At 42.3% G+C, this 23,034-nt stretch overlaps 1 protein-coding gene across 3 annotated transcripts; it reads right to left on the reverse strand.

Moving 5' to 3' along the window:
* Positions 1-133: 133 nt before the first annotated feature.
* nhsl1a (NHS-like 1a) lies at positions 134-22,011 on the reverse strand. Of its 3 annotated transcripts, none has more exons than XM_047355647.1 (9): positions 20,255-22,011; positions 11,896-12,006; positions 10,768-10,898; positions 10,133-10,207; positions 9,697-9,931; positions 7,642-8,135; positions 3,516-7,554; positions 2,210-2,297; positions 134-1,503 (listed from the first exon to the last, which is right to left on the reverse strand). In XM_047355647.1, the coding sequence occupies exons 1-9, from the start codon at positions 20,886-20,888 to the stop codon at positions 822-824; spliced, it is 6,489 nt and encodes a 2,162-aa protein (XP_047211603.1). In that variant the 5' UTR covers positions 20,889-22,011; the 3' UTR covers positions 134-821. The 3 variants fall into 3 exon arrangements, with proteins under 3 accessions (XP_047211603.1, XP_047211605.1, XP_047211604.1); XM_047355649.1 differs by lacking the exon at positions 20,255-22,011 and adding an exon at positions 14,711-14,916; XM_047355648.1 differs by lacking the exon at positions 10,133-10,207.
* Between the last annotated feature and the right edge of the window lie 1,023 nt (positions 22,012-23,034).

Below are 23,034 nucleotides of genomic sequence, written 5' to 3' on the forward strand. Positions count from 1 at the left end.
TCCCAAGCTTAGATGAACATCCGGTGGTAAAATCTAGAAAAAAAGGAAAATCTTAAACCACGACTCAGTGAAAACTGTAAACGACACTAAAATGCCAGTTCAGGAAGGTAAAGTCCAACTTTCTGTGAGCTCTTTAAGCTTAGATCAGAGTTTCTACTGGAGACTATGACTGAGCTGTGCTGCTCCATAGAGGACTGGCTTTTCTCACTACTTTCACCTGTATCCCAGTATTGTGAAAGACGAACTTTTTAGCATTTTCTTTTGGCCGGGTTTGTTAAAAACATGTACTGTATTGCTTTCAGTGTATTCCTGATGGAGGCAAACATTTTGATGGGGTTTAGTTTGTTCCCGACCCTGTGGACGAGGCAGCAGACTGGAAATCTATACTGGAACGGACAAATGAAGAGGAGAATGTGTGCTTCAAAGCTTTTACAACTAGCACCCTTAACAATCATGCAAGCTTGTTATATGCAGTTAGTCACTGCTTTACTGGTATCAGTTATATTCATTATAATTGTATTTCTAACATCTTTTCAACAAAACAAACACTTTATGAGAGGGACACAAATCAGTTTTTGTTAAAGTTAGAACAATCTCCAGAATCTGGTTACAAAACATTAACAGTAAAGTGCAAAACAGTCAACAACCTAAATGACAGTAAAGGAATAAAAGCGCACAATGAGCTTGGGTTCTGGAGAAATCCAGTCCACAATCATGAGGAGACCCATAAAGACTGAACGCACAGACGTCTGAGGCCTGTTTCAGTGCATTCAGAGCTGCTTTTATAACATTCAGAGACAGTTTTTCTGTCAACGTGTCCTTTAAGAAGCCTCAACCATGCTCAGATTGGATTCTCCGCCATGCCCCAGCGACTCAACAAAATCTTCCTCCTCATCTTCCCCTTCGAAGATGGCAGTCATGGGCGAGGCAAAGAGGCGGCAGCGGCTGGCAAACCGTCGGCTGCTGGAGCAGGGAGGAGTGAGGGACCGAGATCGCATGTGGGAGGAGGAAAAGACCAGGAAGGGTGACGAAGAGTTGGAGGTGAGAAGGAGCTGACTGCGCATCAGATTCCGGTGTCTCCAACCAAACATCATGGGGAGCGTGCAGGGAGATAAAGGAGGGACAGTCACAGTCAGAAGACCACTGGGATTTCCTGTTGTAGGGGAGGGATTTACAGCTTTTAACTGGGCAGGAGTCAGAGGAGGAGGAGGCATCTTCTGGTGGTCAGTAACAGAAGGTGGAAGCTGACCGACACAAAGACGCTCTACCGCTGAGATTCTAGAAGATGATTCAAAGCGACTGCCCTTCTTCAGCAGGAGAGCCTTAAAACTGTCACTTCTGGCTGACCTGTGATTCCTGAACCCTGCAGCTTGGGTCAAGCAGGATGGAGGATGAGTGGGAGTCTCCGGAGAGGAAGAAGAGGAGGACGATGAAAGTGAGGAAGTGGCGACCCAGTGCTGCTCTTCTCCTAAGTCTCTTCTTCCAAGCATCTTTCGCTTCGATCTGAGAAAATTTGACAAAAATTACCAGTTAGATACTTATGTTTGGTCAGTTTGAGAAGCTGACATTCCTTTCAGTTTAATTTTGTTTTATTTTTACGGCTTTGCATCGGGGAACCAAAATTCAACCAGATTGAGTTTTGCTCAAAGTCAGTTCACCAAACATGCTCCAAACTCAGTCCAAACACAGGCAGAATCTTTAGGTTCCCAGACCCAACTGGACCAAATCCACACTTCATTTATATTGGTTGCCAATTTATGGACACTAAGCCAGCCAGATTCAAAGGGACACCGCTGAGAAATCTCTGAGCAGAAAACTGTTTAATGCAGGACCCTAAATGGAGGATTGGGGTTCATGGTAAGGTCACAAGTGGCAGGGAAACAAGATAGCAAGGGAACAAGCTTGGATACAAATGGACCTCAAAGGAGAATGGTCAAAGCTGTATATTTGAGCTTCATAGTCAGGTAAGAAGGACTGAAGCAGGACAGATTTCACCTTACGGTGCTATGTTACAGGAAGTTAAAACTGTACCATCTACACATTTACTACCCATTTAGAAGGTTTACCTGCAACCTGATTACCAACGTGTTCATGCTGTGCCTTCCCACACTGTACTGCTCCAGAGGCAGAAGATGGGATCAAGCAGATATGTGAGGACATGTCTTGATGGTTGTTAGAATACCAGCACTCACTATAAATTCAAATCTACCTGTGGATGATGGCGAATAGATCCTCTGTGGTTCGAGGGTGACCAGAGATCGACATCTGATCTGCTGAAACGTTGACGAACACATCATCTGAAAAACAAACATGTTTTAATTTTTTCCCCTTTAGGCCTTATTCTCTTCCTTTTATTCAGTCTAAAATAGACGTGATAAGAAGCTCTAAACCAGCTGGTCTCAAAGAAAAACTGTAGAAACTAGAATAATATCTATAAAATCTACATTTTGAACATTTATCCACCGCAAATGACAGATTTTACAGTTTATCTGAGCAGTGAAGGCAGCTGCATAGTTTATATATCGATTTGATCATGAGACCCGTGTGACCCGATTCTCAGTGAACCTGGTATCCGTACCAGGTTCCACAGCGATGCTTTAGATTCTCTGTGCATAAGTTTTTGACCCATGGGTCCAAGACCGAGTCGGACTAGTTGATTCATGAATATGGACCGTAAACACAGGCTGTTTCCTGAGAAGACTAAAGCAGTTGGCAAAACCTGGATGATAAACTGAATGACATAAATCATTTGCCTATAGAAGGAGCATGCATATGAATATTTTTACTTGTATAAAGTATTGAGAGCAAAGACTGTAAGTTTCTTCCTGACCAAATTTTGTATAGACCATAAGTAGACAGCATAGTTTTACTTCCTTTGCTTCTTTAAGCAGATATGTTGGTCTAGAGTGTTTGCTTCTGCAGTTATGTTTTCTACTTTGGGAGAAAACGGTATATTTATAGACCTGGGTCACATGAGTAAAGCCATGAATAGGGTCAAAATGTAAACGTCTATGGTGTTAGGAACCAACTACAAACCAATGAGTAGAATACGGAGAAGCTCAAAGTCTCTTTTTCTATGACAGAAAGAGAGCTAAAATTGTCTCCGACCAGATTTACGAGGCGCCCCAAACACTCCTCTGGTCAGGCAATAATAGGCACAAAATATTTTAATGGTAGACATAGTTCTAGTGTTCATATTATTTTAAACATAAATATAAAATCAGTCAAATCTGTCCAGTGATTGTAGTCTGAGTTCACCAAACCTGACCTATAACAGACCTAGGTCTGACGGATCTAAAATACCCGCTGTCACGTTCAAGCAGAAAAATACCTTTTACATCTACTGAACCCATCATAATCCTATAAATACATTACTTTGATCTGACAACTGTCTTACTGTTACATAACAAACTGGGGGAACTTCTTAAGGTTCATAGAGAACAGCCTGGCACAAGAGTCCAGAATTAGATCAGCCTTAAATATATTTAATTTTGAACAAAATGTTCAAAACTCACCATCAGAAGATCTGTCAGCATCCTTGGCCCCATCACCTTTCTGCTGGGTTTCTTCCTTTCCTCGTTCCTCCTCCTCATCTGGTTCCTTGATCAGGAGGTCCGGCAGGGATAGCTCCCCCTGCAGGCTCTCAGCTGACAGCACACTGCTAAGTGAAAACCTGCTCTGACCAATCAGAGTGTAAGAGCTTTCAGAATCACTTGTCTCTTGATTGCACACTTTGATTTTCCTTCGCCGTTCGCTCCTTTCTCTTATCACATCTTGTTCATCTTCTGATGATGATGAAGATGATGAAGACGAAGAAGAGGATGATGATGATGATGAGGAGGAGGGAGAGGGCTTCATTTTTGGTGACATTATCAACGGCTGTCGGCCCAGCCTCCTCTTCCTCCTCTTCCTTGATTTACCTTTGTTGTTGGATGAAGTCAACATCATCATGACTGTTTTCTTCCTCCCACTCTCTTCCAGTCTGTCCTGCTCATCGTCTTCCTTATCTTCAGTGAGTGAGGATTTCATAATCCTCCTATGATTGGTTATCTCCTCGTTCCGTTGCCTATTCCCAATGATCCCACCAAAACAGGGCTCAGCAACCCCAGTTTGAATTTCTTCTATCCAGGTGGAAGTTATTTTTTGGACTCCTGAGGGCACCATACCCGTTGACTCTGAAGAGCAATGGGTCGCATAGATACCTATCATCTGCAATGTGCTGCAGGCATTGTTGTAAGCATTACCAGCTCTTGTGTCGGTTTCAAAGGTGTTTGTGGTTTCCATTGTGGTCTGGGTTTTAAGGCTCTCAATGGTCCTTGTAGTCCCTTTGAATGTCTCACCAGTGTTTTTGGATGCAAAAACTGGTTTTGCTGTTTTGGGAGATGTCAACGAAAGATCCAGCTTCTTGTGCAAAATCTGTGGCGTCTGTCGTTGAGGGGAACTGGCAGGTGAGTTTCTGGTGTTCGTCGAACATTCGGGTATTTCTGATTTGTTGGAGGTGGTTGTCAAATACTTTGGTGATGGCATATTGTTAGGTAAATATGTATGGAACTGTGTGTTGAAGGAATCTGAAGTGTTAGGTGTAGCGGAGGAGTCTGTGATTATCCCATGGCAACTTGGCCCTCCTGGTCCTCTTCTGGCCTTTGGAGATGTCATGAGACCCACAATGCCAATATCAGGTTTCTTAGGTGGAACAGGTTTCTCTGGGGAGCAGAGCTTCCTTGGGCAACTTGACTGAAAATCCCTTTTAATGTTTTTCACATCAGTCTGACTCTGTAGTTCAGACTTATTCTTTTCATCTCTATCATGTTCATTTATCTTTTTTGGTAACTTGGTCTTGTTTTCTCTTAATCTTTCTATATGTTTTGCAGAGTCTGCTTGTGAGCAAGGTAGTTCCAATGAAAGATTCTGGATATTAGTGTTGATGCGATGTAGGTTGTCCTCATCAGGACAGATTTTTACCCATGGACCTTCAGGACTGGATGCTTTAACACTTGCCAGAGGGCGATACAAGTTCAATTTTGCATTCTGTTGCCCATTGGATTGGGTGTTTTGTGCCATTTCTTTATTAAGTGTAATGCCATGGTCTTTTTGGTTAGCCAAGCTGCTTTGTAGTCTTTGAAAATTAGCATCACCTGACTCTGTAATGGAATTCCCATTCTCACCTGTGATTGGGTCTTTGCATTGGAGTCCTGGCTCTTTTACTTCAGTACTGACTTGAATATTGCTGTTAGCAATTATTGGACTTGTGTCACTGCCAACTACATGACAGATAGCATGTTTTGCTCCTGGCGCTGACACCTTTGTTTCAGTGTTAACCAGACTATCAAGAAACACCTCATTCAATACATCACAGTCCGGTTGAGTCTCTTCCCTTTGGTTACTGTTAGTCAGCGACTTACTAACTTCAGTGTGAAGTTGGCTGTTAGTAGGGTCATGTTTGGCTTGCAGTACTTCCTGGTTCCTGACCGAGCGAAGCTTGACACACTGCAAAGCTTGAGCGGTGATCAGAAGAGAGTAGGGCCTTGGAGACAGGCCTGGACTTGATGGTAGGGAAGAAAAGGAGGAGTGTTTGGGGAGAGCAGGTGGTGGAGGAGAAGGTGGTGGAGGAGGTAAGTCAGGCATATCAGAGAATTCCATAGATGGCAGAGGTGGTAGGAAGGTTGGCAATGGATCAAAGTTGGAGGGTACTGTGGAGACCAGAGCATGATGTGAGGTCTGCCTTACAGCATAGGAGTAGGGAGGAGGAGGAGGCCGGGAGGAGATAGGTAAAGGAGGAGGAGGGGGTAGGGACAAAGCTGGGTAACCAATGGGAAGTGGAAAAGGACGAGGAGGTTTAGTAAAAGATGGAGGAACATGGAGGCAAAACTCATGCATGGGAGGAGAGGTAAGTGGTGAAGAAGTAGAAGAAGAGGAAGACTCTAGAAGGGGTGGACGATCAGAAGTGATGGCTGGAGGGGCACGGAGGCAGAACTCCGGAGGAGCAGACTGTTGGAGAGGAGGAGAAGAGGGTAGACAGAACTCAGGGCCTGGAGGGCTGGACTGTGGAAGTGGAGGAGATGGAAGACAAGGAGCATGAAGACAGAACTCAGGAAATGAGGAAGTGAGCTGTGGAAGTGGAGGAGGTGGTGGTGGTGGAGGTGGGGGAAGATTAGGAACCTGGGGGCAGAACTCATGGGCAGTGGGGGTAGGTTGTGGAAGTGGAGGAGGAGGAGGTAGTCTGGGGTGAAGCGGTTGCCTGGCTAAGGAATCTGATGAGGTGTAGGAGGAAAGAGAAGAGGTGGAGGAAAATGAGGAAGAAAGAAGTGATGACTTCCTCTGTGGCACTGGTGGCTTTGGCCTCCCTTTGTCACGTGACCTAGTCCTGGGCAGGGAAGATGCTGTGGGGGAAAGTGGTAGGGTTGAAGAGCATGAAGAAAAGAAAGGGGAAGTTGGAGGGAGGGAAAATTCACCAGGGCTTGCTGTAAGAGGGGAGGAAGGATTGTGGGGTGAAGAGACTGGAGTTCCGGGACTGGGGGTGTTAGACTGACTGGAGTATCCACTGGATGGAGAGGCAAGGCGCTGAAGCCCAGCAACAGAGTAGTCAGGTGGATGGCTGACAGCAATTTCCAGATCTTTATCCACTGAACTTGGAGATCCAGGGTTATGCACGTGGCAGTGTTTGGGGGTCATCAGGTTGGTACCGGAAGGGTCAGAGTCAGTATTAGTTGCCTTCTGAGAGTTTGGACTTAAAGGCTCAAAAAAAGTTGTGACTGTCCCACAGTTCAGACCACTTTGATGTCTTTTTGCATTGCTCCGGGGCACCCAGGGGTCAGGGAAGGTCTGAGAAGATGAAATTGGTGTGTGCAAGGTGCTGCGATCCACACGAGGGCTCCGGTCAGGACGTGGACTTGTTGAAGAACGAGAGGCTTTGCTGCGACCTGGCCGGCGCCTCAAAGAGTCTGAGCGCAGGGGTGGTGGAGGTGGGCGCTTGGACTTGCGTAGGGAGATGCTGCGTGATGTGTGGGAGCAGAATGCTGAAGTGCTGGACTTCCTTTTCTCCCGGTTCAGCGAGGGAGATGATGATATCTTCTCTGAAGAAAGGGAGGTGTTGTCAATGCAGAAAGGGTTGGAACGACCAGAGGCAAGAAGGAGGTCACAGTTCCATTCTTCTTCAGAGACACATCTTGTGTCCTGAGTGATACTGCTGTGGATGCTGGAGCTAGGAGAAAAAGGTCTGTAGCTCCAGCTCTCCCCACTGCAGGAGTCACCATCAGAGAAGTTCAGGGCATTTTCTTGGGTCATGGTCTGATCATCCAGAGCCTGGTAACTAAACTGAGACACAGAATCAGCTATGGATGAGGAAGATAGGTGACAAGAGGGACTGTCATTTAAATCACTGGGATAAGACCACTCTGATTGCAACTGACTGGGGGTGTCAGAGTTGCTGGAGTTGACAGGGGAAGAAGGAAAACAAGACGATGAGGAGGAAGGAGACTGAGGAATGACTCTGGCATTAGGATCATAGGGTAACAGCGGCTGAAGGTCGCTTGGGAAACCTTGCTGATCCTGTGACTGGAGAAAAAACAAGAAGAAAAGAGACACACAATCTTAAACTTGATTGTAGTTAATTCAGTGTGGCAATATTTTTCCTGAACTGACCTGGCTGCAAGATGATGAGGAGGCACTGAGCGTCCTATAGGTGGTGCTGTTAAAGCTGACCTCAGAGCTCAGAGAGGAATTGGTGGGCATATGGGGGAGGCTGTGGATTTCAGAGGAGGATGAGCTACAGGAGACAGGCTGTGTGCCTACATTTGGTGAGGAGGTGAGGGAGGCCATGAGGCTGGACATGCCGTCTCCTTTCGGGGCTCTGATTCTCCTTGAGATAAACTGTTCCTCCTTTCTGTTGTCTTCACTCTCCTCCAAATCCACCTCTCTGCTCTTTTGTTGATGTGAGGAGGGGCAGATTAAGGAAGAAGGTCGACCCACTGTGGAGTACTGACCGGGAAGATCCACTGAAACTGAAGGCTTCGGGATGACATCATCTGATATGGCAGAAACGGTCTTACGACGGCTCAGTTTATTAGGTCTTCGATTCAGTGAATCGGCATTAGAGATTGTTCTCCGACAACTGGCCTGTCGATCAAAACTCTCACCTTAAATGCAAAACAAACAAACAATAAGACTTGGATTCAGATTTTAAAATTGGTTATATAACATACAAAACGGTATCTTCAGTCCACGTCAAATTGTGATTATATCAGGGTAAAACCTGAGAGAATTGACTGGTTTAATGTAAGATTGAGAGTGGAAGTTGTGTTCCAAGTCTGAAGTTATGGCACAGTAGATGAGGCTCAAACCACTCATAACATGGTGGGAAATCAGGAGCCAGTCCGGCTCTTATGAACTTAGTGATCATAGTTGAGCTATCAGCAACTATATAGGAGTTCAAGAAACCCAGAAACCTAAAGAATAAACAACTAATTCAGCATTTCATTAGCACCCTGAATTGTGACCGAAAGTGTTCAGTTTCCTCGGTCACCCCTACATTTGAGATGGAACTGCATTTGAGCCTTTGCAATCAATTAATTAAAACTTAACAGACTGAAGGTAAATAACTTTATTTCAAAAACTACTTAAAGAAAGATGGCTACCATGTGTCCAACAAATCTTTGAGACTGATTTGATAAAGCATAGTTTGGTCACAAACTCCAGGAGCCTTCATCTTCAATTTCCATTCTCACTCCATCTCTGGTTAGGTTTGGACAATTACATTACTTTCTTGTGTTTGGCAAATTGAAATACTTTGCTACACTGAATAAACCAAACTACTTATTTAGGTTTACAGAGGATCTAACAATAATTGTTTTGGTGTAGGAATTCTTTAGTTTGGGTAAGGAACCAACACCATTTAGGCATCGCCTGTAGAACCCTTCATTTTCAATGATCGTGTTCACTTAATCTTTGTTTAGATGTAAGAAATAAGGTATTAGGTTTAGTAAATAAAACTACTTGGTCACATTAAGGGGCTTCCTTGCAGCTAGAAGGTCCTGGACTTGAACCCCAGATGGGGTCTTTCTGCAGGTTGCCCTGTGATGGACTGGCAACCTCTCCAAGGTTGACCCTACCTCTTGTCCAATGATGACTGAAAACAGGCCATAGCACCACCCCCTGCTCCTGTAAGTCACTACACCTACTTAAGTGGGGTTCGGCATAGGTTGGGTACAGGGATGAAAACTGTTTTAGTTGATGACTACATTATTTATTTATTGAAATCAACATCCTTGGTTTGGCTTAGTAATACAAACTATTTGTTTAGTCAATAAATTCAAGACCTTTAGTTAGATTAAGTAAATAAGAATTCTGTTAGATTTAACAGAGAAATATATTTGTCTGTAATTTGAAAAAGATAGCACATGAAAGCATGAAAAAAGGAACCAGGGTGTCCAAAACTGCAGCCAGTTCGGCAAGGCCATAGGTAACGGTCCAAAATAAGTCTTTTTGTAGATTAAAATAAATATAATAACTCACATCAAGTTTAAGAACTAACTTAAATCACAAACAAATCGCAAATCATTTTTCAAAGCAGGTAATTTCCCAGATTCAAGTCAACCCCAAGTTTTTGGCCCATCTAACTGTCAAATTCAGGTCATTTCTCATTCTGTGGTTATGAGGCTCTCATTTGGATCCCAGTTGAGCCTTTTAGCTGAGCTGTACCTGTTACATTGATAGGAACTATGTCAGCTGCGACTGCCTCCGCCTGCTTCCTCATCTTCTCTTCTGGTGTTGGAAGACGCTGAATGGGCTCCATCTCCATGTTGGGGATTGATTCACTGGGCGATCCAAGTTCATCCCAGCCGGACGTGAGACTGATGGGATTCAGGACCAGCGGAGTCATGGGTCGTGGGTTGGTAAGGAAGAACTTCTCATCTTCATCTGAAGATGCTGAAGACTGACAAACAAAAAAGGTTTTATTTACAGCTCAGCTTCACTTGAAAAACGTTTTAATGATTTTTTTATGGTTCAGGTCTCAAATGTAGACTAGAGGGGAGCTAAAGGTACAGTTTTGAATTCACTCAATGGAATATCTGACTATCTATGCTACATTATTGCACAGCCTACACTATTTTTAGGCAGTTTAGTTCCTTTTTACCTTTCTCCTCCAAAGTGGAAACTTGAAACAAACTGAAAAACAAGACTGAGAGAAAAAGTTCAAGACTCTGGACCTCTGAGAGGAGGAGGAAAGGTGAGCGAGAAGGAGGAAAGCAAAAAAAAGAGGATTAAAAAGTTAGAGATTTTTGGATGCAGCATAATTGTGGAAGAACAGTGTCAACGCCTAAATTTGACCAGCAGGTGGCAGTGGAAGTCAAACATCTCCACAGCTGCAGAGTTAACGAGGGGGTTAATCAAACCCAGCCTGAAGGGTTCACAGCCTATAAGAACAAGGCTGGTTTCTGGCTGAAAAACTCTTTGTAAAATTTAAATCACGTCTTTGCTAACAGCAGCTCATTAATAGACCTGAAAGAGCCCTAATTAAAGGCACTGTTGGCTGTGAAGAGAACCTAAAGTCTTTGGTTGAATAATTAATAAAAACTTGTATTGGTGGTTGTGTTTCTGTGCGTTGTGGCTTCATATAAAATAATCCCTGCAGGATTACAGGCCAGAACTCCGTCATCACTCCATGACTCATTAAGGTTGTTATTTCCCTGCAGTCTGTTCAGCCTCATTAATATTCATGAGTCACCAACGGAAACACAACCTTATCACAACATCATGTTTACCGCTCACCATCTTTCTGCCTTTGTTCCGCCACCCTCTGTGAGCGCTGCCCTCTGACTGGTCGAGGCCGGAGAACGGTGTAAAGTTGGGACTAGGTGGACAGGCCTTAAAGCTGCCATGCTGACTCAGGCCGTTGCATGCTGTGGATACAGAAAAAGAAAAGGCATGTAGCTTGAAATTTTAAGAGCCAGTCAGTAAGTCAGTAAATCTGTCACTGATCACTCTGAGGAAGTAAATCAATGATGCTCCTGTCCACACACAGGAGGAGCAGCTTCGACCTCTGTGTTGGACAGATTGACTTGTTGAAATGCTGTCTGCAGCAGAGTGCGCTGTGATGCACACCCCTGCAGCCCACTGCACTGCAATCGCAACAGCTATGGTTTCACTTGCATGTTTGCAGATCAATAACTTTTCATTTAAAGATAATAAAATCTCAATCAGTAGCGTCCAGAGAAGAGAAAACCGCAACCAATCAATTTAAAAATACATTTTCTTTCTCTGCACTGTAAAGCAGGGGCTTCCAGCCTTGCAGTAAAAACCTTTCTCCAGGTTTTCCGTCTTATTATTTACCTTCCAAGCAGGCAGGCTTTCTTTTCGATCAGTAGTGCTCCAGGCTTTCTCAATGTCATTCAGAGTTTGATTTTCGCTGCTTTTCACCCATCCAGTACCTGACCATTCTGTTTTTCTATGAAACATTCTGCTCTAAACTGAGTCACTTAGACATAAACAGCTCATAAACCCAGGGGATGAGCCGGTGTTGTGCAGCCACTGGCAAAGACACAATTTGTTTCTTTTTTACATGAACATTGTGCTCCTGCAGCTTTTTCTCTAAACTAGTTTTCTTTCCTGAATCAAATACTTTCAGGATTCAAGGAAGTTTGCAGCATGTCACCACTGGTTTTACTGGAAACCATAAGGCCTCTTTAGCTTTAATGTGGAGCATCTGCTTCTTCATCAAAACAGTATTGCTAAAAAATATCTTTGTGAAGTTAAGTCCACACACAAGGCCAGCATCAGTTTAATCAACGTGAGAAATGTGTGTACACTGATCTTATTTATTATGTCAAGGTGAGCATATCTCCATGGACTTAAACTAAATATGTAGCTGTAGCCTGTCTGTGAATGGAGCCATCTCACCTCGCAGGTCATCAGCACTGCCCGATCGTCTTTTCCTAGGAATGAACCGCAGGCCCTGCTGAGGCTTCTGGGTACTGTAGTGAACAGACCATTTACTGTCCCCATCCCCTGCTGCAGAGACAAAGATAAGGGTGGACAGAAAAAGAGAAATAATCAGCATGCGGCTGCTTTCTGTGTTTAATCTTGTTTCAGCAAATTCCCTCACATACTGAGAGAGGAGCTGTGATGATCGAAGTTGCTGCTCTCAGCACTCTTCAAGGTGACCTCCGTTCTGTGCTTCAGGGGCTTTTAATTCGAAGTAAAAGCTTTGGACTTGCAGGGAGATTCAGTGGACAGATGTGTGGACAGATGTGGCATTTAACTACAAATCAGACCCAGAATACTGGCACAATAAAAGTAAATAACATCCATTTGAAAAGATTATGAGCTCGTTTAATAGGTCCTCAACCATTTTTGGTTCTGATAGCTCTGGTTTTATAGACAACATAAACGAACCCAATAAGACAAGCCTCAAACAAACTGGCCCGAGTAGGACTGTATCATCAAGCTCATGTTAAACATGGTTTACCGTCTATAAACCATAAATTCATTCAATAACATTCACCCTTACAACAAACCGACTTCTGCATTCGGTGCAGATTATGTCTCTCGATGAGTCTGAAGAGGGTACAGTAGGTCCTAGTATTAATGAGTATGACTAATATGCTTAAAATACAACTAATTGTGATTTTATTAGTGTTTCTAACTTAGATTTGTTCTTCTTGGGGGTTTACCAGAAGAAACTCTGAACCATGGGTAACAAAACACATGGAAGCGGGTCATAACGAGGAACTGGGCAGACCGGAATGGACAGATCTGTTTATCCAAACCAACTACATATCCTTCTAGGAACTGCTGAACAACCACATCCTTCATCACAGCTGCCGAGACAAATCACTAAGCAGACAGACTGACAGCTTCACCGTGACTGCGCATGAAACATGGTCCGAGGTACGTTATTTCATTACAGTGGACACAACATCTAGTTCAGTCACATAATTCATTTTTCTGCTCTGTTTATGCACTCGTAGAGCGTTTAATGTTGATTTGCAGCCATCTGTAGCACTGCTTTGCTGGCGTATCGCATGCTTGAGGTGATAACAGCTGAATATGAGTGTTTATGAGTGAACAACATCTGTAGAACAAAATCAAATGAAAAACATCAAACAGCAATCAAATTAGATTTGTTCCAGTTTAGGTTCTGATCTTCATCACCACTTGTTTCAGTCTCTGCACCCGTGTTACCATCCATCATTGCTCTTTGATCGTCAGATTAATATTCTGGTTCAAACATGTAAGACTTAACCTTTTAGGATCCAAGTGGTCCCTCTATCAGAGCTGCAGTCTTTTGGGAAGAAGTCCGCCTGACGGGATGAAAATGCTTCAGAATCCATGTTGAAATCTGTTCAGTTAAAGCGTTTAATAAAGTTATTCCCTCCTAGCTGGCTTCTTGTGTCAGCCCTCGTTGTTTACAGTTAATCTCGGCACCTACTGCTAGCCCTTTTGAACCCCTCTGAGATGACCCAGATGTTCACTATGCAGACATTTTAGGAAACTTCAGAAATAAATTAAATTCAAGGAACTGCAAGGATTCACATTCTGACAGCTTTGATGTGGCTAAATGTTACCTTTGAGCAACACACTAAGATCAAGAAAGAGTTCAGAGTTGATTACTGAGGTACTTAACCTCTCATAGGTGTTGAGTTTTCTTTAAGGAGGTACCAAAGGTTCCCAAAGGTAAGGACAGCACATTGGGTTTACCAAGATCCCCCAAAACACAAGACCACAGGTCCTGGAGCATTTTAATAGAAACTTTAAGCAGATTCCAAACAGCTTTGAGATTTCACTCTAGGATAATAAAGTCATTGTACCAATTATAGTAGAGGTTCATGGGGTCACAGAGGAGAGACCATTTAATGAGTTAGTAGGTTGTTCAAGAACTTGACAAGGTGATACATCTCTATTCTAGTAACAATAACACTATTACTAGTTAAATGTGCAAATATGTTAATAATTCAATAAAGCAAGGACATCATGATAATACAACTATCTCAATAGCCTGTTGTAACAGTTATGGCAAAATCCCACTACTGGTAACTATTAAAAACTTCACTTTGGTTTTGAGGCATTTTGAAGAACCTCTAATAAGTTATTTATGGGCAATATTAACATCTTGACCACTATTTTAGCAACCAGTGCTGTATGTCCTTTAAAAGAGAAAATATTTGCAAGCAGAGCCAAATGTAGGAACCTAAAAGAGTTACTTTCTCCTAAAATGGGTGAAGAAATTTTTCGATAGGTTCAAGGACATAACTAGGAAAATGTGAGAACCTTCTGCAGGTTCTGGCAGTCTTTAGGAAGGTCCCAGTTGTCCCAGGTGCTTTGCAAAGGTTCCATGGTCTTCAGATGTATGTTTTTCTTTTAGAGTTCTCATCTTCGGCGGTTTTACATGATCTCTAACCGGGCTCTTCAGACTGCTCAGTTTGACCAGAATCTCCTGGGAATAACCAGAGTGACTGAGGGGATTTAGGGCTCCTTGAACAGCTGGTTCAAGAAGCTCCAGCAGCAGCAGCAGTGTAGGTTCAATAAACACTAAACAAAATTGAAATACAGGTAAAACCGCTGACCTTAACTATGTTTTATACGATAGATGCACCGGACAACCAATCACAGATCAGGATTATATGAGGTCATGTTTAAAGATCCATAACTGATATCTACTGAGCATCTCTGATCCAGTTTTTAATCTACTCATCATCAATACTGCGTCACTCACCTGTGGTCCTGGTGAGGTATCTGAGGACAGATTTGATGGCTACTCCGATCAGAACCATAACGACGCCACAGAGCCTCACACACACACCCACACACACTCCCGAGGCTGCAGCAGTAATGCAGCTCTGCTCGCTGCGACGCTGCTCTCCTCCCACTCCTCTCTCTCCTCTCTCTCATATTCTCCCCCAATCTCTTTCTTCTGTTCTTACTTCCACAGTCCCACACCTGCCATGCTGGCAGGACGCCAGTGCACGTGTGCGCCCTTCATGAGTGTCACCAGGTGATGAAGGTTACCTGCAAATGCTGCAGGAACATGTTGCTTTGAAGATGAAGGGAAAGTGAGTGTGAGTGTGTCTGATGTAAGACGCTTTATCTTTTATTCTCTGTGTTCCTGTGTTTTTGTCTTTGTGAGGACAGCTCATCAGGCTTGTCCTCATGATGTATTCGATTATAATAAGAGGAAAAAATCCAGATACAGCAAATAATGAGCCCGGTTCTGCATTGTCTGGGTAATAAAATGCCTTGTTATGTCTCATTTTATGCCTCCTTAGTTCCCTTCATGTTTGTTCTGATACTGTGCAGATTTGCTTTGAGATCTTAAAGCAAATTTGAAAACCTGTAGAGTTTTGCACCTTTTTGTGTTGTTTTACTACACAAAAAGGCAGCTTTTTAACGGCAAGTAATTTGTCTCTTTGTTATTAATTTGCTTTTTTGAGCCATTGTAAGAATGTTTGCATTTATTTGTTTGTTCCCTTTAATAAACAATGTTAACGTTTTCTGTTTCTCTGATACAATTTTATGTAGAATATTTATGCCTCTGACTTTTTTTCTGTGTTTCCCTGTAATTTGTTGCTTTTGTGTTTTTTTTTTTTTTTTTGCATGTTTATAATCTTCTGTGGGTCTTAGTGCAACAGTTTATTGTATTGTTGCTTCCTGCCGTATCGTTATTGCTATACTGTGGCTTGTTTGTCTCTTTTGCTTCTCTTCTTTATGCCATCGTATTGTCTATTGTAGCTTTTTTGAAGCTGCCTCCATCTTTTAGATGTTACATCGTGTCTCTCCAGTTTTTTTGGTATGTTATGATTTATTTGAAGTAATTAATTACTGGATTAACCTGACTGTGTGTGGTTACACATATAGACTGTTTCAAGGTGGTCCCTGTGGTTAAACACTAGCACATGGAAAAACATATCAAGACAGTTTGCAGTTTATCCTTGAAACCATACGTACCACGGGTAGCTAGAAGTTATGTGTTATTCCTGAAAAGAACCTATAGTTTACAACTGATTACGTTGGACCTTACTAAGAGCCCTGGACATTTAGACAAGTACTTGAAAACATGTCTTTAGAGACTACAGTAAATGTTTATGTTTCCTTAGGAAGCACCAAAGGACACCTTCTGGTCTCAGCGTAAACCTTTCCAATGCAAGTCAAGGCACTGAGCTGCACTTAAAAGTCTTTGAAGAGGAGAATTGATCTTGCCAGCCATACTTCAATTACTTGAAACGGTTTTGGATTTATTGTTGCACTGTTGACCCATGAGAAGCATCAGCTGATGGTTGAGCAGATACCAAAGGTTCCTTGGGCCGGTCTGAGGTCACTCTGCGTTTTTATTTTGGAAAACGCCGGATTTTAAGGGTACTGGAACTCTCAAAAGACATATGTGTCACTTTAAAGTCAGTGTGATGTTTGTTTATTTGTTGGTCTTCATATTGTGTCTTTATACTAATATTCCCCATCAGTGTTCTGATTTATGTAACTGTGTGACTGTCTGGACCGGGACCAGTAGATACCAAACCCATCCCATCAGTCCTACCTAACAATTCCAGATCCGCCCATCAGCTGTGAAGGCTCCGTGTTTCATAATTAGTTTTTATGTGGTTAATTGAGTTCACCTTCATCCTCACCTTCATCACCAGTTACAAACTGGGACAGTCCAGCTGGTAAATGTGTCGACTATGTGGGCCACGAGGAGCAGCTAATTACAGTCTTCAAGACTGACAGCATCTCTGTCTGTTCATCTTCACCCCCCCACTGTTGTAATTAGTTTCATTAATTAGACACCAAGTAGGACACATTATCTCACTCTGGTATATTTAGTACCAAGAGGCTTAAATCTGGACTGTCATTGTTCCTCCATTAAAAGCCAGGAAAGGATGGTGGTCAAACAAAAGAATACAACAACTATCATTTATTTACATTCATAGTTATTCTGAATCCTAGCTGGACTTCTTCTCTTATTTCTTGAAGACATTTCCCCTCTTTTCAGTTCTGAACGTGGTTGGAAGCATAGCAGGCTTAGTTGTAGTCAGAAGTCTGGAGTCTAAGGAAGAGGTAAAACGTCTTCAAGAAACAAAATAAGAAATCCAGTTGCTTTCTAATAAAGCAGTTAGGGTCATCATGTGCTAGATGACTGAGAATCTACACCAACGTAATTATACTGGATCCGTATCCACATCTGATTTACTTAGGAAGATGACTACAGATAACTTAGACCAACTGACCTTGATTACAGATGACATGGACTACAGTTGACCTGTGTTAAAGTTTACCTGGACTAAAGTCGACTAACAACACGGTTTAACCCATTTACCAGCATTTAACTACAGTTTACCTGTGCTGTGGTTGACCTGGACTACAGTTTATCTGAACTATAACAGGGGTCTCCAACTCCAGTCCTTGAGAGCCATTGTAGAACTCCATGAGAGAGCTCCAACGCCAGAACCACTGCTGACCGAAAGGAACACAAAGGCCCGTCTCACAGATGTCATAAAAATCTTGGAAAAATTTTCCGTGGATTAATGAGGCAAAAGTGGATCTTCTTTGAAATGTGAATCTGCTGTAAAACTAAAACCATTTCAGAGAATATCATCATACTGATAATCAAACACGGTGGTGGTAGTGTGATGGTTTGGGACTGCTTTATGGCCTGGATAACTTGTAGTAATTAATGGAACCATGAATGTTTGCTTTCTAGCAGAAAATCCTGAAGGACATTGCCATTTAGGACTTTATGTTCAAGGACACTTGATTATGAAGCAGGATATGATGCAAAGCAAACCAACAAGTCCACCTCAGAATGACTCTAAAAACATAAACAAAATAAAGGTGCTGGAGTGGCCTAGTCAAAGTCCAGACTTGAATCAAATTGAGATACTGTTGTATGATCGGGCATTTAGTGCTCTAAAATCCTCCAAAAAAACAATTCTGCAAAGAAAAGTGGGTCAAAATATCCATGTAGCAATGTAAATTGTAGGGCCAATTACTTTTCCCAAGCTTTTACCTGGGTTACAGTTAACCTGGACAACATGGCTGAAGGTGGTGGAAGTGAAGCTGCCAGGTAGCAGCTGCTGCAGCCATACGGCCTGCTCACCTGTCGGAACGGGAATTAGCCTTTAGTTTAACGTATGGAGCTGCTGCTAATCCATGCACACAAATAAACACTCGGAGAAGATTACACACAGAGGAGGTCATCAGGAGAAACTCAGAGAGCTGCTGTGTTCATGTTCTGTGTTATCTGAGAATAGAGACCCGGTCTGTGATGCATTATTGATCAGACGATCACACGCTGTGAGTGAGAGGGTCTTAATAGAGCTTCAGATTTCATATTCTGACTCAAACACGAAGAAACTATGAAAACAAAGACTCAGATTCCACATGTTCAGGTTAACGTGAACCTATTTAACGAGTAGAGGGCTAACGTGATGCAATTTAAGAGGACTGTCAACACTAATCATGTGATCAATAATGCAGGAGAGATTCCTGCTGAGACACAGAAAAGTAAAAGGCCTGCTGGGAGCAAACAGAAGGAAACGCACCCAGATAATCCTTAATTAAAGAGTTTCTATCTGCTCTCCTGAGGCTAAACATGAACAAATCTAACTGGTGTTTCATTGGATGGACCTCCAACACAAGGTTGGAGTGGTAAAACCCTCCTCTTTCTCAGTTATGAATTTGTGCAGAATGTGATGTTAAATAGCTTCACTGAAAACTATGATCTGAGGGCATCATATGTTTCTCCAAAATATTTGCTGGACTTTTCGACATTAAAGCTGTCATCTAGAATCCCTCCAGATAGCTCAAATGTGTTGATGATAGTCTGCAGAGTATAGGAAGAAAGATGCAAGTCCCTTCAAACCATTCTTTGAGGAACACTGTTTTAAATCAGGTCAATTATTTTCCAAAACAGTTGCTGTCAAATTGGAGATCCTCTGAAGGTATTTGCCTTTTAAAAGACTCAGCATTTTATGAGTATTGCTGATGGAGTAGAGGACCTCACTTTAATTTACCTCATTACTAGCTCCAAGATTCTTCTATCCAGTCCTTTTCCAAAATATGTTTCAACCCAAAATGCAGGAACAGACATACACCAAATGGAAGAAACATATTAGCTTCTTGGCTTGTAGGGGAAAAAATTTCAAGTAAATGTAAAATAAAAAGTACTTTGTGAAAGACCTTCTCAGCTCCTCTTTATTGGAGACACACCGAATCATCCTTGGTTTATATTCAAGACCAAACAGATTGATGCCAGTCTGGCTGAGTAAGAAGTTGGATGACTTTCTTCATATTTTTTCAGGATTAGGTAAATTTTATCCTCAAGAAACCATACACCAGAACTGGACATAAATAAACTAAAATGACTTTTGTTATACAAAAATCAGAGACCAAAACCAGGTTTTCCGGAATGATTTGCGAACATGTTGGACTAAATTAAGGGAAGCCTTCAGTGCAACAGAGAGCCAGAATAGTTAAATTCCTGTAGATTTATATGCTGCAACCAATTAACACCTCAACAGTGAGGCCAGCTTGGGTCCAATCTTGGACTTCTTGAACTTCTTAGTTCAAGAAGAAGGGCAGAATCAGGCAGTCAGCAATTTGGTACCAGCTTAACTTGTACAGAAGCATCCTATTATGAGGAAAAGTTCAGTTTCAAAGAACCAAGCAGTGTTGTAGTCAAGACCAAGACTGTGAGGAAGGCAATATCAAGCTGAGACCAAACCAATGCGAGACCGTTTTCACAACCATTACTGTAATCATCATAATGTAGTTTTGCTGCAAACTTTGAAAGAAAATCCTGAGTTTTCAAAGTTGGGAGTTTCAAAACAAAGTGATGTGTTGTCATGAGACCACACCAAGTAAAAATGCAGTCTAGATGAGACCCAAAACAACACTTTCCAGCACCATGACAGAACCGACAGAGTCACCTTGGACATTTAGAACCAAGCCAAGGCAAAAAGGCTAACTGGTCAAGTTGTGATGGTTAAGACCAAACTGGGGCAACTCCACACTGGAGAAAAGGGAAGAACGACTAGCAAGTCAGGGCAGAAAACACACACTAGTTGCTGATACGATTGAGACTTGCTTCTGATAACCAATCGCAGCAAAAGTATTCAAAACAGATGAACCAGAACAATTTTGGAACAAACTGGAGATAAGAAGTTTTGAGATAGCAGCAGCAGTGAGTGTAATGGTTCCAGTAGAACTTTCTATGTGGTGTAAATAAAGAAAAATGCTAAAACACTATAGTCCAAATTTAGAGCAGTACCTTTCTGCAGAAGTGGTGTGGTCGGCAGAGCTTCCTGCTTGGAGCCCCTCCCTTGGCCACGTCTGAACAAAAAGAATCTGGTCTTGCGTCTCTTGGTGGGCTGGTAACGATACTGCAATGGCACCTCCAGGTTCTTTGGAGGGTTTGTGACACTCAAAGGGGAGTGAACAGGTAAGGCGTAGCCAGGGCGAGGTTCTGGGTTGGGGGGACAGGAGCTAGTTCGCCGCAGATGGGTTAGGACAGGGCAAGAAGGGCGCTGCACCTGAAGGGGAGAGGTTTTTATTTGGGGTTTCCCACACGTTTCTGGGGAGAAGAAGAGTTTCCCATGAGTCTCAGGTGGAAGAGAAGGGTGAACATGCTGTCTTGGTGGGAGGTGCCAGGGGTTACACTGAAGTTGAGGCGATGCTGGCCTGTTTACACTGCTGGCATTCAGCCTCAACATGGCAGTCTGCTGTTGGTAGATCTTGGCGCTGAGCAGGCGCCGCCTCAGGCTGCCTTCCATTTTAGGCTGGAGGGCGGCAATCTTGCGTGGAAGAAGCTCATCTCGTTCTTCGTTGGGTCCCCCATTCCAGCAGTGTGAAGACACACCAGGACCTGCCCCCTCACCTCCCAGACATTCAACATAAGAAATCATTCTGTCCAGATCAGTGAGCAATCCCTGGTTTATAAAATGTCTGCACGAACTCTGGGCCGCAGTTTAGTTTATTAGTAGTCCACAAAGGCTTCAAGCTTTTCATCATAAAAGCTCATGAAATTTAGTCTTCTTAATTCTTCCCAACAAACACATTTTTTTCTATATTAGCTGACTAATTTGGTCTTTAGTTACTGTAGTGTGAAGGAGGAAAATAATGAGCTCTTCACATTACAAAAAATTGCATTTAAAATGAAGCCTTTACTCTTTAGATCTTGCTGAGAAAAATAATGTCATGCCACATATAACGATCTAACAATCTTTGAAAAACGATGCAGTAAATGCTGAAAATGAACAATGCTGGAAACACAACCTTCCAGGTGCTTCTTCAGATTAAATCCAGAAACTCACTTAATCCAAAACGTCCCCAGAAATCTTTCACAAGAAAGTGAAATTTAATTCTACAGTTTCTCAGAGAAAATGTCTTCCATTAAAATGTAGGATTAGCTTGAGTTTTTTCATGAAAATCTTCCCAGATGTCTGGCCACCATTCATGATAAAACATCCAACTCACAATAAAGACGCATCCAGATTTGCATGAAAAACTCTGCAGCTCAGTGCAGCCTCTTCTCATTCCTTCACAGGAAAAAACATAGACCTCCAAACATCCCAAACCTTCTTCTTCTGCAGGAGTTCGAGGGCAGGACAGTCGAGCAGAAAGTGTGTTCTTTCTTCCAACATGTTGACAGAGCTCTGCTCTGCAGGTTTAATCTACTAACAAGGATTATCCAGGCCCGCAGATGGCCAGCATTGAGCAGGTTTTCACCTCCACACTCACCACTACATGTTGCTGTGTTACTGGGTCATTTCTGACCCTGAGAACCAGAAACCAGAAGGTCAGCATCTGTTGGGGTGTTTTTCAACTTACAGCTGGTGACATTCAACAATTTTCTTCTGGAAAAAATGGAGCATCGAAACAAACTCTGACAAGCCGACAAGTTCAGACATGGATTAATTCACCGCTGAAAATAGACCCCAGTGTGTACAATCACGAAAGCAAGGTTTGAGGAATTTCCTCGTCCTTTTCAAAGAGTTATTAAAGTAAACCAACTAAAATATCACAGTACAGTTCAGTTTTTACAGTAACAGCAAAAAGTACCAACAACAAAAAATAAATACATCAAAGTATAAACAAACTGACACATAAAACATAGAAAACATTAAAAAAAACAGAGAAAATAATAAAGGAGCAAAATGAAACTAGAACAAAAAGAAGAAATGGAAATACAACCTCTCATAAAAGTTTTCACACCCCTTGTGTTTCCTCGTCATGTTCCATCAACAATCATCTCTGTATTTCACTGGGGTTTTATATAATAAACCAACATTAGCAGAGATTAATTGCAAACTGGAAGCAAAGTGAAACATGGTTTGCAAAATGTTTCACAAATAAAAACAAAAGTGTGACCTGTTGTTTTATTTAGTATTAGTGTTCTGCTGCTTATAAATCACTTCAAATCAAATGTATTTATAAAGCATGTTTAAAATTGAGTTAGCCAAAGAATAATAAATAATAAATCCCCAAAATATAAAAGGATTACAAATAAAAGAAAGGCATTAAAACTGTTCAAACAACAACAAAGTTAAAATAAGACAGTGTCTGCATGTAGACCCAGAGCTTCAGTTCTGATCTCATCTGGTCAGAGAACATGTCTGCTTCATTGGTTAGTGCTCTCCTCGCCTGGTTTAGGTGGACGTCCAAGTCTTTGTAGGTCTGCAGCTGGCCCATCCTAAGCATGAATCTTTCACTAAAACCGTTACAGTGCCCTCATTTCTTATCCGTTTATTTGAAAATATGGCTCAAATATTAAAGCTGAGGAATATGCAGATGTTATGATACATAGAAATATTTACTCTCCCTAAACATAACTCTACAAGCAGCGTATTATAGTGTGAAAGCTATATCGATTGTGCTTTTAAGATCGCTACGCTATCAATTGATTTTTAAAAGCTCAGGCTGCATAGCTGGGATTTATTGTATCACAGTTTGTTGGTTTCTGGCCTTGATGCTGAAATTTCTAAACTGATATATTAAAAGAGGGTTCATGTGACTCCTGTGACCTGGGCCCAGGGGCGGACTGGCCATCGG

The sequence above is a fragment of the Girardinichthys multiradiatus genome, chromosome 24, assembly GCF_021462225.1.
Source record: "Girardinichthys multiradiatus isolate DD_20200921_A chromosome 24, DD_fGirMul_XY1, whole genome shotgun sequence".
Lineage (NCBI taxonomy): Eukaryota > Metazoa > Chordata > Actinopteri > Cyprinodontiformes > Goodeidae > Girardinichthys > Girardinichthys multiradiatus.